At 33.7% G+C, this 18,654-nt stretch overlaps 2 protein-coding genes and 1 non-coding gene across 8 annotated transcripts; 1 reads left to right on the plus strand and 2 right to left on the minus strand.

The window, feature by feature from the left end:
* Positions 1–2,166: 2,166 nt before the first annotated feature.
* On the minus strand, positions 2,167–4,756 carry LOC118061499 (heat stress transcription factor A-6b). The gene is made up of 2 exons (XM_035074947.2): positions 3,826–4,756; positions 2,167–3,200 (listed from the first exon to the last, which is right to left on the minus strand). Exons 1-2 carry the CDS (start codon positions 4,129–4,131, stop codon positions 2,430–2,432), a joined length of 1,077 nt encoding a protein of 358 aa, XP_034930838.1. The 5' UTR covers positions 4,132–4,756; the 3' UTR covers positions 2,167–2,429.
* A 3,450-nt stretch (positions 4,757–8,206) lies between these two features.
* On the minus strand, positions 8,207–11,231 carry LOC118061498 (acireductone dioxygenase 2). 6 transcript variants are annotated; one of them, XM_035074939.2, is made up of 7 exons: positions 11,076–11,231; positions 10,128–10,170; positions 9,922–9,981; positions 9,742–9,850; positions 9,560–9,638; positions 9,031–9,145; positions 8,207–8,946 (listed from the first exon to the last, which is right to left on the minus strand). In XM_035074939.2, exons 3-7 carry the CDS (start codon positions 9,944–9,946, stop codon positions 8,765–8,767), a joined length of 510 nt encoding a protein of 169 aa, XP_034930830.1. In that variant the 5' UTR covers positions 9,947–9,981; positions 10,128–10,170; positions 11,076–11,231; the 3' UTR covers positions 8,207–8,764. The 6 variants fall into 6 exon arrangements, 5 of the variants coding, with proteins under 5 accessions (XP_034930830.1, XP_034930834.1, XP_073267684.1 ...); XM_035074943.2 differs by lacking the exon at positions 10,128–10,170; XM_073411583.1 differs by having other exon boundaries at positions 9,922–10,170.
* Positions 11,232–15,188: 3,957 nt separating this feature from the next.
* Positions 15,189–16,271, plus strand: LOC118061496 (uncharacterized). The gene is made up of 2 exons (XR_012170794.1): positions 15,189–15,524; positions 15,636–16,271. It is a non-coding gene; the product is annotated as an uncharacterized protein (transcript).
* Positions 16,272–18,654: the final 2,383 nt, after the last annotated feature.

Genomic DNA, 18,654 nt, shown 5'->3' on the forward strand with positions numbered 1-18,654 from the left:
TATAAACGCAAAAGCTCCTAGAACAACGCAGAGAACAATAGTATTAATATTACCGACAACACAGTCAGAGAAAAAAGTGCTGCTATATTTCAAGACAGCATGATCAAAAACAGGTAGTTCGCCGTTGGATATGAATGTATAGTTAATATACTGTTGAAGTTCAGCTGCAACTGAATATAAATGTAATCAGCCAATTCAATGAAACAGCTACAAACTGGGTTGCGGGTTTTCTTCTGGATCCACTAGGTTTCTTGTTGTTGATGAGGATTCATTGCTAATTTCTAGATCTACTGGGTTCTCTTGTTGTTTCCTTGATAACTAGCTTTTGATTTCTTATATTTAGAGAGATATATTTTTTTTGTTTTGTGTAGGCATATTCCTCGGAGAGATTGATTCATCGAAGAGATCGACAACCACATCGATCTTGCAGTGAAGGTGGGAGTGGCGGCAGATAGGTGAGAGTGGTGATTAGGGTGGCGTGGAGAAGAAAGGTGGTGGATCTTAATAATGCATAGATCTCATTTTCTGATTTCACTCCTTTTAAAGTGTAAGTTTCCCAACTAATTCTTCTGGCTCTAGATTAAATAGCTATCAAAAGTAAATTGACTGGTTTTCAAAGCCAACAAACACTACTCGGACAAAGAAAAAAAGCACTAGAGCCAAGATTTGTATATATGAGGGGTTTGGACAATATGATCATGAATAATATTCTACAAAAGGAGAAAAAAAAAAGTTGTTCACACGCCATTTAAAACCAACAAAAGTTATTACAAAGAGATTCAGTTTTCAAACACTATTCAGATCATTACCATTTAAAGACCCTGATGTTCTTATAATGTTTCATCTGGGGACAGTTGCAATAGTATGAACTCTCTCTCATTTTTATTATTAATTTTATTTATTTTAATTTCATCATTTAATGCTAGATTTAATTAAAAATAAAGTTTCATAATTTATTTTAATTTATTTTTTATTAAGTTTTTTCAACTTTATAATGTCCAGGTTTACTTGATAACCGGGTTTACTTATATTTTTTTAGTTTATTTTAAAATTTTATTTTTTAACATTTGAGTTGATTATAAAATATATTTTTTTATATTAATCTAGGTTAACTTGAATCGATATAATATATTATTATCTTAATATATTTTTTTTAAATGTTGTCTTGAAATTGTTTTTGTCAAATTATATATTTTTTTATTATCCTAGTTGTTTTTTAACTTGTCAAGTTAATTAAGTCATATCAAATTAATCTATATACATATATTTTTTTATATATAAAAAAACAAGTTAACAATATTTAGTTATTTTTTAATTTTTTTTTTTTTAAAATCTAACCCACAATATATAAAAAATGATAAATGATCACATCACTAGACTAAAAGCTCATCAATACATCTAATGATTAGTATTTAGGGATATATGTAAAGGTCCTAGACCATTTTTAAGGTCCATTTTATAAATAAGTCGAGTTTTGTTTAACTCATGAATTAATTTATACACAGATTTATTTAAAATCTCACAGGTATGATCATAACGAATCCTAAAAAAAACACAAACATATGAGAGCTTATGTATAGAATTAATCAATATAACATTTAACAATCGCAATACTTTGAGAATTCTGTTCCAAGTTTTTGCCTGCAATGCATCATAATGTATAGAGTTAATCAAGCTCAACCAAATCAGAAACAAATAATGAGCTCGATTTACTCTATTACATAATTAAGGCATCAGTAACATTTCAATGTTTCAATTTCTCACAACCAAAAGAAACAATCATAACCAGCTCAAGAAATAAATCTGAATCGTAAAAAGAGAAATGGCAATATATATCGAAGGTAAAACAAGATTGATACTTTGAACATGCTTTTCCAAGCCTGTGCTTCTTAGCTACTATGCCAGATAACATGAACGCTTACCGAATGATACAAAAATTCAACCTGCCCTAGCTAGATAGACAAGTTTGGATTTTGACAAGATCATATATGATACTAAGACTAATGATAAATAAAGAAAGATCATGGGACTATACCATGATTTTCCAAGCTACTAGGGTGTCAATATGGATCGCATAACTGAGTGACCAAAGAAATGAGATGGAGAAGTGATTTTAATCGTTGAATAAAATCAGTTAATATTCAATGAAACCGCAAAAAAAAAAAAAAAAAAAAAAGTACCATCTTAAAAGATCCCATCAGTTTCAAAGAAAACATGCTCTTGCTTACTATCTTGGAGTACATCATTTCTATAAATGCAGTCTCCCGTCAATACCAAATCAAACCCATCTGAAGATACCCAATTGGCTTTTGTCAGCCAGGATATCCGAATCAAACACACACTAAATCATAAAAGTTCAGACAGTTAAGAGAGTCTCCTACTCCAGTACTGAAGCAACAAGGAAAAACCAGCATCAAATCTCAAGCCCTCTACTTTGGACTATAACCCAAGTAACCAAGCTGCTCAACCAACACGTTTACATCTTCCTCATCTTCACCCTGTTCGCCAATATCCTCATTCAATAAATCTTCCCAGAAAGCCTCATCAAAGTCTTTACCATTATTTTCATATTCTTCTCCTTTTTCAATACATTCTTCATCCAAGTTGATCAGTTGGTTTTCATTTAGTTCTCGCATGTTCATAGCCAGATTGACAAATTCTGGAACTTCAAACTCAGAAAAACCACCAAACTCCCGAGGTTCAATTTTAACAAATGTTCCTACTCCCTCACCACGGCCAAATTCTCCAACCTCAACATTACTACGCCCTTGATCAATCGGTCGCCTTTTCTTTTTACTAATCTCCCCTTCAAGCTCTTTCATCATGTCCTTTTGTTGGACTAGTTGCTGCACAAAGGTGGGATTTTGCATTGCTCTAGCCAAGAAACTCATCATATGTTGCTGTTTATTCTCATTCCTTTTAATTCTTTGTTCCATAAGTTGAAGGTAAGCTCTAGTAGTCTGTTGTTGCTGTCTAAGCTTCACTAGTTCCACCATTAATACATGTTTGTCTCGGCTTAATCGATCAACTTCCCCATCCAGTCTAAATGTTCCAACTTCAACACAAGCCTCTAGAGCTTGCTGAGAAGTCTGAGTTTGAGGAGCTTTTCTCCTCCTAACAGTCTTGAGAAGATGTTTTTGCCCTCTGAGAAATCCTTCATTAGCAAACTCCCATCTATCTGGATCAACCTTTCTAAACCCCTACATAATCCAAATTCCATCTTCTTGATCAATTCCAAAACAAAACTAAGTTAATAACCAAATGAATCATAACATAAATGATACTATATATGAACTCTCAACAACAGTACTCGAGGGCTACAAAGGGTGAACAATAATTTGTGTGCAATTATTAGGGGTTTAGAAAGGTTGAGTTTTTAATGAACTTGGTTTCATGAAATAGTCATAATTTTTTTTAACAAACCAAATGTGGAAACACTGCACATGCTCAACAACCTAATAATAGCATACTGTGGGTGTCTACACACACACACGATCTCTGCAGCTCCTCTTTTCAAACTATATATTAAACAAGCAAAATATCCACATTAAGTAACCCATTAAACAAATTGAACAAAAGAGTATCAAATATATCTTTTTTTCTCAAAAGAATAGAAAATAAGAAAAAATAAAGCTACGAGTTTCTATTTCTAGCTTATTCTTGAATAAGCAAGCAGTCACATCTAGAAAGAAAACCAACGTAAAATTACAGTAATACTAATCCAGAAAAACCAATACCCAACAATCCCTTGATTGTTTTCCTACTTTAAAATAAAGATAAGTTAAAGTTGATAAATCTGTAAGGTTATAAAGAAAGAGTACTTACATATGTGTTTAGCTGCCTAACAAAGCTTGAGAAATTGTTGTGCTTGAAGTATCTAGGGAGGAGACTAATGGAAAAGGCTTGGGGATCCCAAACAACAAAGCTGTTGTTACCTCTACTCCAAGAAATAATATGGTTTGTGCTTGAATCTTCTATTATATCATAAGTTTTAGTGAGAAATGGAGGAGGACCTGGGTCATGGAGTCCCTCCATTGGTTGTGGAATAGCTGTAGATGCCATGCCTGATGAGTATGTGCTTGAACTACCACCTGCATACTCCTCCTTGATCGCTCGGCCCCGACGATTCATGATTGGGAATTACTGACCTAACTGAGATAGAAAGACAAGATTTGAGGTGGGTGAGCTTCTTCCTTCCTTTCTTTTTTTGGAGTTTACCAGCGTGATTTCTTGTTAGTTAGATTTGTGTAGCCTAAATTGGTATAAAGGCCTAATCTTGAGAAGAATGCAGTCTGGGATAAGTAAACTATGTTTGAAAAGCTATTGAAAATGGAAACTATATACATATCACTCCTGATGGCTCATGAAATTTTTTTTGATCTTGAATGAATCAGAAAACTGAACCTAAGCTACAAAAACAGAGGAAGAGAGCCTGATTAGGACTTAAAGCAAGCTTTGTGCTATGATTCTATGAATGATTACTGAAAAACTGAAAGGAGGCAGAAGTAGCTGGGGAATAAGAGACAGATGTAAAAATTAGGCTATGGGTCGGTTGGTTTTTAAACAGCAGATGAGAGATTTTTTTTTTCCTTGGCCTTTTTTTTTTTTTTAAAAAAAAAAAAAAGAAACTGGGAGAGTACACTAGTCAGCACTCAGCAGGCTGAGTGGGCGACGAGATATTTTGCCCCCACATAACTTCTTTCTCCTTAGGGAAAGTCTCGTGCTCCACTTTAATTATGTCAGAACCAAGAACAACGAAGTTTTAGCCTTATTTATAGAATGGAAAAAATATTGATTTACGAAGAGAATTGGAAATTTAAAATTAATATTCTTGCAAGTTTTCTTTAACATAGAAGGTTCTGGAGTCATTCAAGAGAGTTTTTGTCCTTATCCTTTTTTCTCGGTCTGGTTATGAAATTGGGACTCCATCGGAATGTTCTGGAATTTGCTGGGGAAGGAATAGAGATTTGATGGTGGTTTTTGAGAATGGAACGATGAAGGTACGACTCTCTTTTTTTTGCATTGTCATCTAATTATATTTTAGGATGAATAAAAGGAAAAATAAAAGAAAGAAAAGGGGACATTAGACCCACCTTATATGTCTTTTACAAGTACGTGTACCAATCTTTATATTAAAAAAAATTAAAAAATAGTGGACCAATGAAACTGTTTAATTTGGAATTGACAGTGACCTTATGAGAAAAAGAAATTAAAGAAAAAGCCCACCGTGGCAGAACAACCATAGAGCTTCGCAGAAATGAGGCTGAAATATCTAAGGGGTAGTGGGGATAAATATCTCACAAGCCAATATTGTTGTCAAGCAGTATTATGGAATGATTTTAAAAAAAAATAATTATGTTTTTTATTATTATTTTAATGTGCTACTATATTTCTAAACCCTTTCAAGATTATATCACTCGGACATGACATTCTATATAAATATTTGTTAGGTAAAAGACTTAGCAAAGTGAAAAATGCTGAAACAATACATGAAACTGGAACTTTGGTTGGCCAAATAATAAATTTAAGGTTCTCTTTGGGTTGATTGGCCACCTCACCATTTTTGTAGTGTGTCGGTAAAGTTCGGTCTCGTGACCGTGTCATGCATTCATTGGCCCAAGTTTACAATCCAAAAAGGTCGGTGTAACTATCCTGTTCTTTCCTGCTGACAAGGACTCTCTTCCTCCCACGATATTTGTCGGTTATGTACTGTAATAAAAAATCAATTCATTTTTAAAATTTTGGAAATATATCTCCAAGATAAATATATATTGAGGTTTTTTTCAAATAAAACTTTTGTGTGGCCAGCAACCAAAGATTACGAGAGAAAGTATTGATTGAATCCTTAACCAATTAATAAAAAATGATTTCTCTCTCTTTTTTTTTCTCGATGGTTAATTAGCATATTTAAAGAGTCTTGAAGAATTTCACAAGAAAGATATAATTGAAGAGGAAACTGTGATTTGAAATTCATTTAGTTAAAGAAACTATCGAATGCATGACCTGCTTGCTATTGATTGAATTCTCAATAAAATTAACTTTTTTTATTAGAACCTTTGATACATTTGGTTAGTTAACAAATCTATTAAATAAATTAGGCTGCCAATTTATATAATTATAATTTTTATTTTAAAATGTAAAATTGTAATTAAATCAATTTTATCATTATAAAAAATAAATTTTCTTCATTTATTCAATTCTATTTAAAAAAACACGAAGAATATAACTAATTATGTTTAATTATATGCTGAGCTCAAATAAATATATATTTGACGAATAACCAAACCCAATATTCTTAGATTTGGGGTTGTGTATACACCTTGAATTACTCAGGTTAAGAGTTCACAATACTTTAATTTCCAAATTATTTATTATACAAAATAAAAATAAATATTTTTGTTTTTAGAATTTAAAACTCGTTATCTCTTTTATTTTAATATATTACTAAAGAATTATTAACTTTATAATATAAGTGTTTTTAAATATATACAAAAAAAACTGTTTTTAAATATTGGGTTTTCTGCAATCAGCCATAAAAAAAAATATTAACATCAACATGTAATTAATTATTATTGAAACACTAAATTACCTTATTTAGTAGCATATTAGGTTGTGAGACATAATTAGCATGCCACTTTCATATGCGATCCATCCATGCTACGAGATTCGTTGAGATATTTTGGTTTAATAGGGACTCTTTAAGCACATGGTAATTAGAAGATGCACTTTTTGTTCCCCCCTCAATTAAATTAATGGACAGGTGTGGGATAGGTGGCCATCCAGCATCATTCAAGGCACAAGTACAAGAAGATATTTTCTAACTTAGCTGACAAGTGGTTCGATTCACGAGAGAACACGTTATGGCCTATGGGGGCTAACGTGTCAGTAAACGCTCGGGAGGATGATGGAACAATGGAGAAAAGGGTATTAAACAAATGCAAGAGTTTGGAATAAACTATCGAATTGGAGTAGAGTAAGACCGAACAGTTTCTTTCTCGAGAGGCTGGAAGATGAATGTAGAGACAAGTGGAATGAACCCGACACGACCAAATCTGAAGTAGATTTCCACAAAAACAAAAGGAGGAGGAGGAGGTTGACGTCGGAGAGGATGGTTGGGGTGGAGAGGGGGGCTAATCAAATGTAACTTTTGGATCGAATTATTGCAGATCCACCTCTTATCTCGAATCAGCTCTCTCGATTTCTTCCGAGGGAATGAATGTAACTTGGTTTTAACTCTCTCAACATACTTTCGACAATCTTAACCAGAAACAACCTTATAAGAAGGAACAGTTCAAGTAAATTTGCTTGTCATGTTTATACGTTCAAGAAACAGTCAATTTATCTGAGCTAGCAGAGTAAGTAAATGACAGGACTGATTCGATATTTTTATACCCTTTCTTCCTTGTGCACCGATATTTTACAGTCAATTCGATATTTACAGCTTTACAGACCGTATGCTATGTTAATTTAGTGTATTATACTGTAATAATTGTTATTTTTTAAGATATTTTTTATTTTAAAAATATATTAAAATAATATTTTTTTAAAATTTACTTTTATATACCCTACAGTCTTTTAAAAAGCAGGCGTCACTGGTGGTTTTGGAGGTGGTTGCAACCGCAATCTTAACAGTGCCAAACAGTCTGACAATTATACAGGCCGTGGTCATTTGTGCCTTGTACCAGTTGGATTTTAGCTAATCAATAGTAAAATATTGTATAAAGTGCTTGGGTCTCTTTCTTCTTTCCTGTTTCTGGTTGAAATTCGATTGGCATTTCAACTTGCTCTCCATTGCTCTCTTAGGCTTCCCAGGCTTCACTAAACTGAAATCAATCTGTATATACAATCTTCTTGCCATTCGCTGTTTTCTTGCAATGTTTTTGAACAGCCTGAGCTTCCTTTCTTTTTAGTTTTCAGTGCCTCTCGGCGGTTGTTTTTTCACCTGCTGATTCTTTGTTTGCGTTTTTCTCAATGATGGCTTTTTCAGTTATTTGTACTCTTAAATCTTAATTTGGTAATGCTAGTTTTTCAGGCGTTCGTACCTGTATTGTCAGCTGATATTTTTTATAATCTCTAATGGTTTGTTTCACACTATTTATAAATGAGTAGATTTGGATTTTTATCAAAATAAAATATTTTATTTCAAAATCTTAATAACTTTATATAAATTAATTCGTAAATAAGCTAGTTTGTTTGATTTTAAAAATATATAAAATAGACTTTACATGCATTGAAAAAAGAATTAATGACGTATCATGGTTGAGTCCATGTCAAACCAGGCTATATATCGAACAGCAAGAAGTGGTGAAGGGGCACCATTGTAAAAGTAACAACGTAATGCCATCTTGGAGCTTGATTCTTCACGTCCATCTGACAGCATCACTACTCCCTACAAGGATCTATGCTGCTTGAATTAAAATAAACCCGACATTCGCCTTGTGGGAGAATATTAAAGGTCTCATTCATAGAAGTAGAACGGCATTGCTACCTTGGTAGACATACCCTGAACAAGAAATCTACAGAAGGTGCAGCACTGAAAATGTCGGGACTGGAGTTGCAATCATACCGGCTACATGCCATGTCTTCTTTTTGGAGATGGGACTACCAAAACCTCGTACCTAGCATTTGATCTAAAGCCAAAAGCCAAAAGCCCGAATAATCATTCCTTTGCAAATCATCCGCAAACATGAAGCAGCTACGAAACAACATGAGCATTGGCTGTGACCATTGGGCGAGGGTAGAAGTTTTACGACTGAAGCCTACTTCACGAAGAAATGGGATGGTGAAACAGAGGAGTTTTTCCCATTCTTCCACGAACAACAAGCTCTCTTGCATATTTTTTGTTATATACCACTTGATAAATTCCAGCAGGTAAGACAATCATTCCACCTTTCTTCACCCAAGCACGAATCCAGCGATCATTATGATCCCTAACATCGAAATAACCTTCACCAAGTAGGGAAAGTTAGCTGGCCTGAATTGATAGCCGAAGTGAGAAAGAGTGTGTGTTGGTGGGGTAGCCAATCTTACCACTTCCAGCCACAGAGTGGCGAATCTCCTTATCAGTGTGAAAATGTTCTTCAAAAAAGTCTTTGATCTTCTCTTCATAATCAGGCAGCTTCTCTGGGAAAACTTCACAGAAGTCCTGAAGAAAAAAATATTTAGTTAAAATAGTTCCTTGTGTGCAATATTTCTAATTGTCATGTTTACAATGATATGACTTTTGATACACAATTCTTCTTCTTTACTCAAACAACATTCTACAGGATTTAAGAGACCCCAGACTCAAAGCAGATGAACTGTTTTAAAATAATCTTCTTTTAAATCAGATTCATGTCTTGCATCAACAAAAAAATCCATTTACTCAACAGTGCAAAGTTACCAAAAATGTTTCCCACTTCTCAGCCAAAAAAAAAAGAAAAAAAGGTCAAGAACTGTTTTCCAGTTGTTTCTAAGGTAATTGATACACTGCTGCCTTCGAATAGAAGGAATAACATGATAAGCTAGTCAGAACTATAGCAGCCCATCTGTATAAACATGCTGAGTTAAGATGACAAACCACGCAGGAATATCCATGCTCTTCACGTATCTTCTTCAACTCTTCATCTGTTTCATAGTCGTCAGCATCAAGCCACCAACTAAGTACTCCAAAGGCAAGACATAATTGCAAATGATATACTAGTTACAGACTCTTAACAATTTGATAATCCCATTCAATTTTGACTTTTAAGCAATTCCTACCAGAAAGTTGGTCCAAAGACAAATTCATTGGGCTCCCTGTGATGAGGCAGCCTTGTCTTCGTCACTATCATCCATGTACCATTGCTTGAATGACTTCTTCTTTGGGATCCTGCGGAGAGAAGATGCACTATTACCACACATTCATTTTAAGGGGAAAAAAAAGGAAACCATAATCTTCACCTTTAAGAAAACCAGGATTCAACATTTCTGTAAGTGTGGGTAACCACTCATCACCCACCCCTAACCAAAACAACAAATCCAAACAATATAATGTCACTAAGAGCAGAGTCTAAAAAACAAGAGAATAACTTCACGCAGACAAAGCGTTCAAAAATTTGCATACGATCTATCAACCATGATATCAAGATCCTACAGCATGTACCAACCTTATGAATTTTTTTTATTTGGCATCAGTTCTGAAGAAAGTTACTACATTAGAAAAGAAGAAGAAATTAGTAAAGATCCAAAAATAAATAAGACAGAACCTATTTGTCAATGAGAGGAAGCTCCAGCAGTTGGTTAAGATTCTAAAAAAACACAAGTTATTCCTTTTCAATTGCTGCAATAAAGGGCAAAGTACTGGAGGAGGAAGATAATGAGGCTGGAACTATGGTTGCCGGCGGGGAAAGGCACCTCATTGTCAAGGTCACGAGGTGAACCTTGACAGACTCTGGTATAGACCAGACAATGCAAGTATAAACACTACCTTAGAGTCTCCGTTCCACAGTAGATTAATGAATGACAAGGAAGTACCCATGCACTGATATACATGGGTACTAAGGTTCCGTCCATGGGCAACTAACATACAAAGCCAACAACCAACTGCTGGTTTAATTAATGTTGTATCCATGAACCACCAAAAAGACTTGGGTCAACTAATTAAAATCAATTAGCATAAGAATTTGGTCCCAATCAATCGAATCCTCATCACAGGACGAGGAAAGTCTGAGTCTCTCAAAATATATATAGCTTGAATGGAATTAACAAGTACTTCATGCTACAAACACTGCACCTGGAAGGGATACAAAATCCCATATAAAAATCTCTCCCTCAATGGAATCAACCATCGAAACTTCCTCATTTACCCGTCTCCACTAGCTTAACGACAACACGACTGCTGATTGTATCGCATCACCCATTAATAACAAAAATTCGAAGAAACTATAAATTTCCACATAGAACAAACCACAAAATCACCTCAATCTCGTAAATTCTCAGAATAAATAATAAAAAAAACCCATATAACTATACATAGTTTTGTCAGGAAAAAAAATCCAAAGAAAAAGATGGATTATAAGAAGGAAGAAGAAGACGATGTGAGGATAGCAGCTTACCTTGGCCGGGGCAACCATGTTTCTTTTATGTGCTTTCTTTCTCTCTCTCTCTCTAGTCTGTTTTCTTTACTACTTTCTCAGTTGTAAGTAAACTTAGTTATGAAAACGGAACGGGATGGGATTGGAAGGAGATGAATAGATGAAAGACACAATTGGAAGGAGTATGTTATTTTATTTTTTGTGTTTTTATATTATTTTTAATGTATCATATTAAAAAAAAAATAAAAAAATATTTTAAATATATTTCTAAAAAAAAAATTTAAAAACAAGAAAACGAACACTTCGTAGCAATAACAGAAAATCACATGCCCTGTTGAAGCTTTGATTTGGTTTATTGAATTGAAAGGAGTACGAATAAAACAATTTCTTCAAAAATTCAACTTGATTAATTAGAATGCCTTGAGTAAGTTTATCCAGGATCTTCCTTGAGCTGGGCTCTTGCTTGATTAATTTCTTCAAATGCTAAGCCTGTATTAAACCTGCCAGTGACCGCTGTGTTTTCCTCCGATTCCGTTGTTTTGTTTTGTTTTTTCTTTTTTGTTAAAAAACGCAGGGCACTAGATTATTGTAAATCCTAAAAAAAATAAATTAAATTAGGGTTAAATGGTACTCTCACAAAAATAAAAGGGTCTGAATTCTCAAATTAGAACATCATCTTTTAGTGTACAGCTACCATCAAAGAAAGACACGTCACATTTGTATTGATCGAAATCAAAGTTCCTGTATCTAAATAAGACAGGTCATAGCACGAGGAGTTACCACAGGCCAAAAACTACGATCCTCACGCCATTTGAGCCAGGATGTACTGTCGAGGCTCTAGCAATCAACCATGTTAGCTATCCATCGAACCTTTCTGTCACTTAGCATATACCCAGAGAACTATCTGTTACTGCGATGCTCCTGAAATGCTGTGGACGTGAATCGTGCAACCTCCCGGGCTCCGGCACTCTAGAAATACGGGAAAGCAGAGCGATCACATAGGATGGCTAATAAGTTGATTTCGAATAAATTCTGGCCTTGATACAGGCCCGCGATTCAAGAAGTTGTATGGTGGTTCTCCACCGTCTACGAGCCCAAAATGAAAATGAAAGCACGTCATCCGAAATACCTTCCAATTCTTGCCCAGAACTGTACAGATACACAGATAATCAGACTAAAAGGATTTGCAGAATCCCTTTGTAATATGATAGCATGGATACTGCATAGTGCCCGAGTATGAAGTGTCCCTTTCCATTTTCTAAACCCGATTTATCTAATCCCGTATCTAAAAAGGTAACGGTTGCTTGCTGCCAGATTTGTCCCGGTGGTAGGTCCACTGCTCAACACCAACCTGTTCCCGAGCTACAGTCCGCGAGAGCGTCCACGATATCATTAAAGAAGGCCTGGTTTGTTGTTCTTGGATTGCTTTGGTCGAACGTCAGGCCTATGATGTAGCCTCTAGATTCTATTCCATGAATTAAATTGTCTAATTGTTGAATTTTTCTTCCACGTAAAAGCAGAAGTGAATTAAAATGAGCCCATGTTTTGCTACTGTTTTCTTCAGTGCTTCCCAGGAGATTATCTGGTATGTTAACCTTGTAAGTTTGCCTTATAATACCCGAACCAGAAACCTGAACTTGGCATTTGTTGCTTGAAAGTTCAGAACCTCCCAGGACCGGATGCGTTGGATGCTGCTGAACAGACCCCCCATTTATTACTGATCAGTGAGAGAGACCCTGGAGGTACCAGAGCTCCACTGTTAGGTTTAGGCCCGCACTTACAGAAAGATCATGGGGGTGGGTTCATTTATAATCCAAACTGGCCTCACCTTACCTTCTCAATAATTTCACCACGACAATAATTTCATCAAAAAACGTTTTGCCATGCTGGTTGTGGTTTGTTGGGACCCCACTTCTGCTCTATGGGCCCCATTCATATTTACTAGCTTACATGTACTTCTTATGCTTTCCACCGATATCTTCTCCAGAGAGAGAAAAGAAAGGGTTTATCATGGAGATGGTTCAATAATGGGGAGTGGGAGAGTCTACACTTCTCAGCACAAAAATGCTTTTTTAGGCAACACAAAAAATTATAAGTATATTTTTTTATATATAAATAATAAATAATTTCATCAATAAAGATATTATTTACTTTTTCTTATATGATAAAATACTAATATACAAGATCCAAGAAAAAAAAGTTTAAAGTGATTGACTTATCTAATTTCTTTTATCTTGATGAATAATACATCATTTTTAAATATTATTATATATTTTTTAGATATTATCATTCTTTTATAAATTTTAAATATTGTTTGTTGCAAACTATGAATCTCAACAAATATATCAATAAGAAATTGTAGGTTTCGCATGAGCTAAAACTAATGAATCAAATAAGTTAAAGTAGGATATTTGTTTAATCTTGAAGTTTGATTCCTTGCTAAATCATATCTTAATTAAGTTATATAATTTTTTATAAAGAAATCATAATATTGAAAACTTGTTTTAAAAATTATAATATTTAAATATAGATACATGGCAAGCCAAACTTCATATGATATGGCATGTTACTCTTGTTCATATAAATATTCTTATAGAATAGAAATTTTTAAAGTTATGTCCCATAATAAATAATTTTTTATTTATTAGAAAGAGTTTAAGTAATATTATATTTTTATCAGAAAAAAATTCATGGATATAATTATTTTTTGGGCTCATAATGGTATATAAGAAAGATAAAATTTAAAAATTTAGAATTATTGTAAAATTATAAAATCATGATTTTATAAATTGATTTTACATGATTTCAATTTGATTTTATTATTTTTATATAATTTTAGATGATAAGCGTATGTTTACTCGAAGTATTTTACGAGATAACATGTGATTTTGACATCTTCAGGCAAAGGCGCAGGGATGGTGAGATGCTCTCCCCGTACGAGACAGCACTTCCCGTGGTTACACAGGTACGCAACCACACGGGTGGCGTTGTTTCAATCGGAGCACCCCCTTCTTATGGAAATATTACTTCTACTTTTGTCCTCGCACTTTATGTCTTGGAGAAAAGTTTTGATGAACGCTCCCTTGTCTTATTCGGACAAGAAGCCTAAATTGAATCTACGTACTTGGATGAAATAAGCAAGCCAAGCTCAATCCTTCGATCATTTGAAATAATAGATTTGTTCAAGTTGCTCTTCCTTTATCTTGATCAACTCTCCTGTCATCAAACTTGAACAAAATTTATTTTTTAGAATGAAAATAATAACATCTGAATTTATAATTAGTTCATTAATACTTTTTTTATATTATATCAAAGAATTATCTTAATTTAAAATTTTAAATAAAATATTAAAAATAATTTTTATCCCCTCTCCTGTAAAGAAATCAAGATTTAGGTCAAATCATGAAAAACAATACATAATAATTTTATTGGTAAGATTTTCTCATTCATTAAAAGTTTTATTAGATTCTGAATTATTCAACAAGATAAAAAGGTGTATTGAGTAACGTACGAAAAATGTTGTCTATTTTCTAAGTCCAATCTTTTTCTTTATTTTAGTTTTTTTATTTTTCAATAGAAAACCAAAAGCATTTTCCTCTTATTACCATTTAGGATTTTTTTTTTTTAAATTGAAAACTGGTAAATGTGTGAAAATCATAGTTATTTTCTTCATATAAAAAAATACAAGATTAAAAAATGTATTCTATAAAAATTACTTAATCTCAAAAAATCTTAGAGTTATTAAAGTTTTATATTTTCGTTAACTTCAAGATTTGTAAAGTAATCGAGTGATGTAGAAACTTATTCGGATACTAACATATGTATATATATATATATATATATATCAACTAAAGTATTGATGAATTTATCAACTAAAGTAGCTAACACCTGATTTATTAAGCACCTGCTTCATTACTTGAGTTGGACAGTGAATTTTTCGATAAACTGGGTACTTGGCAGCACCAATAATACACAGGGGGTCGTCATACAATACCTAATGAATTTACCCAGTCCCAGATTGGTGGCATTTTATGTAAATAAAACAAGGTAACATGGATTCTAATGCCATGTCACCATCATTCAGGGTCTTACAGACCCCACTCTCACCCCCACACACTTCCTTTGGCCAAACAATGGAACAATGTTTCTCACTTTCTCTAGTCTTTTTGGTATATGTCTTTGACTTGGACTAGTCGCTCCCACAAGCTTACACGCAATTTTTTTCTGCAAGAACACCATCCCTTTCTCTCAATCTTTTGCTTCTTTACAGCCCTTTTTCTCAGCTTTAAAATTCCACAGCTACCCACAATACCCACGCCCGCACGCACACACTTGTTTTCTAACTTGCAGCAACTCCACCCTCTGCGATGTCCCTACTACGCCCCCGTCACCACTTATCAACACTCACTGCCTTTACTTTTCTTTTATTTTTCTCTGCCTCAGCTACAACAGTACTACTCTCCCAGCCAGGTAAGTATATCACTCACTCACTCACTCACTAAATCCAACTTCTTAACTTCGACAACTTGATGGTAATTTACTTGGGTCTCTAATTGGGTACCCTTTTTCTTTAATATACAGGCAGTGGATCGCTTCAAGAGGGAGGGGAAGATAAGGGAAAACAAAGCGGGTTAGGGGCATTTCCGCGAGTTCTGACTCAGAAGCGACACGGTGGACCAGGTTCTTCGCCCCCTTCGTGTAGATCCAAGTGCGACAAGTGCTCGCCATGTGAACCAGTTCACGTGCCAATTCAACGTGGTTGGCGTATGCCATTAGAGTATTACCCAGAGGCCTGGAGATGCAAGTGTGGCAACAAGCTTTTTATGCCTTAAAGAAAAAACCAAGAGAGTACAAGAGGCAAATACAGTGAAAAGAAATGACTTTCTCTCTTGCTATGTTACTATGTTGGTAACTCTAGCTTCCATTGGCTGGCCATGGAGGTGGGTGCTTTCATGTGCTTATATTATGATTTTGCCATTGGACAGGGAGCTTTGGGAATGTAAGTTGCTGGAGAGGTGAGGTTGCTATACCAAGAGGCCAGGATACCTCTCTGTCTCTCTGTCTCTCTTTTTAACGATCCTTTCATTTCCTTGTTTTTTGTTTTCTTCCAACATGCATTGATGCAAGTTTATTGATCATTAGACATATTGTAATTAAGTAGAAAAGCTGTGCATGATTAAGATAAGTTTCTTTGTAAGAACAGAAGTTGAAACGCCGGAGTTCTTGCTCTCTCTCTCTCTCTCTCTCTCTCTCCCTGTCACTTATATTTGTATTACACTTTAAGATATTTTACTGTCATTGAAGTCGACATATCTGAGTTAAAAGATTTCGGGGAGTAATATTTTTCATGTCACGTGATTACAAAGATTATACTTAATCTCTTAGCTAACCTAGTTTTTATGTACTTACCATGCACTTCATTGTAGTGCTACTACTAGAGCTAGGAATTAGACAATAATAACAGCGGTCGCATATGAAAGAGTTCAGGAACGGGCAGATATGTACAAATGAAAACAACCACCACTGTCTGCACCATGCTATTATGTAGCTAACTAGACTAATAACTAGAAGACTTGGAAACGAGCTGGCAGGGAACATGGAAGTTATAGGCACCCACTTGCTATGCAATCTTATAACCATGATCTCTTAGACAATCTTGCCATGATCACTTATAACCAGAAGTTCTCTGAAATCTTCTGCTTTTCTCATCCATGATCTCTTTCGCTGTAGAGAGATGCGACAGATTTCATTTCTCTCGAGTCCCCACGATATGGCTTTTCTTTCTTCGTGTGGTTTGGTATCTGAAAGTTTCTCAACATTGCTGATTTAAGTACCAAAATTGCCCATTCTGATTCTCCACGTTCTCTTACCTTAGGATAAGGGAGGTGTCAGAGAACTGACATTAATTTCGCTTTAAATGAAGTGATGAAAAGATCAGAAATTGTTTTTTAAAGTGTTTTTTTATATATATATATATATTTAAAAATGTTTAAAAAATAATGTAAAATAAAAAATAATTAAATTTTGATAAGAATTAAGTTTAATTCTAATTTCAATTTCAATTTCAATCGGGATACAAGTTACTCAATTTACTATTATATTAATTTATTTTTAGATTAAAAGTAGATAATTCGAGTTCAATTTATATATATTTAATTAATTTTATAGATCTTAAAATTAACAATTATATAAATCTTCAATAGCTCTAAAAATTATAAAACTAAAATTAATAATTTCTAAAAACTAAATCTAAAAATTTAAGTTTAGGTATATTTATTTTTTTATATTAATTAATTGATATTAAATGTAGTAGCTTTTTAGTTAAAGGAAGTGAATGACTCATTGATTTGATATTATGGATATCGGTATGTACCAAGGCCCTATAAGCCATTGCGGTATTCCGATTTTTTTTATTTTATTTTAAATTAATTTTTTTTTTGTTTTTAAATGTATGCAAGTATCAAAAATACACTTGTAAAAATAAAAAAATATATATTATTTTAAAATAAAATCTTCCTTTCTCAAAAACACACTCTGAAAATTTCAAGCGGCGGTCAATAAATGCTACAGATTAGATGTACAGTGAAATGAAAAGGAATAAATGTACTTAGTTGGCTTCAAAGGAGAGCGCATGGAATGAACTTGAATGATTGATTATTTCCAGAAAATCACTGCATTAATGTCTAGTAGATTTGATTTGTTTTACTTGAAAACAGATGCAACTTCTAAAATAATAATTAATCTGTTGATAATATCATCTGAGTGTTTTATCTTTCCTCATAATGTTTTCTGATTCGGAAGTAAATTACTCTATAGCACCTGTTGTTAATATGTTATAAGTACAACATGATTATAACTTTAAACATGCGGTATTTTTTTCTTAAAAGAAAGTATATTTCATTTAAAAAATATAAATTAATATTTTGTTAGAGTTATTTTTAATTATTTTAATATGCAAATGTTATTTATGTACACATTATTTTAATATATTTTTAAACAAAAATACTTTAAAAAAGTTCAAACAATATTTAAATCTTACATATATTAAAGTATTATAGCTTTATTTTCCTGACCGTTGTCTTATTAAAACGTTTTGGTTTTTATCTAAACTCCCACTGGTAATGAACTTCGCACAATAAGTAAAAAATAGATGATCCGAAAGAAACCCTAAACGATTGTCTTTATTTCAATTTCCAAACAATATAATTCCAAAGCTACTGATTCCCTGGCTTCGCAAATTTGCCTAGAGTGAAGAGTTTTCATCGGCCTGTATCCCACTTGCAGGACATGAAGTAAAAGTTAATGTCTGAATTAAGGATTTTCTTAGCGCGTGGAATGTTCATTGACTAACTAGAGGACAATTTGTTACCCAGTCTAACCTGAAAGTCTTTCGAAATATTTCCTCTTTCAAGATATAATTTCATTACCTGCTTCGTTTTCATGTTTGGCCATGGCGGAAATAGTAATGAACGACCCCACCACACAGTCACATATATACCCTCCTCTACTGTTGTTTCTTCGCAGCAAGAGAACATTGGAATTGCAGGTTCTTTGCGAGCAAAACTTCGTCTGAGTGAGATGCACCGAGAATTGTTTCTTT

This window comes from Populus alba, chromosome 10, assembly GCF_005239225.2.
Source record: "Populus alba chromosome 10, ASM523922v2, whole genome shotgun sequence".
NCBI classification, from domain to species: domain Eukaryota; kingdom Viridiplantae; phylum Streptophyta; class Magnoliopsida; order Malpighiales; family Salicaceae; genus Populus; species Populus alba.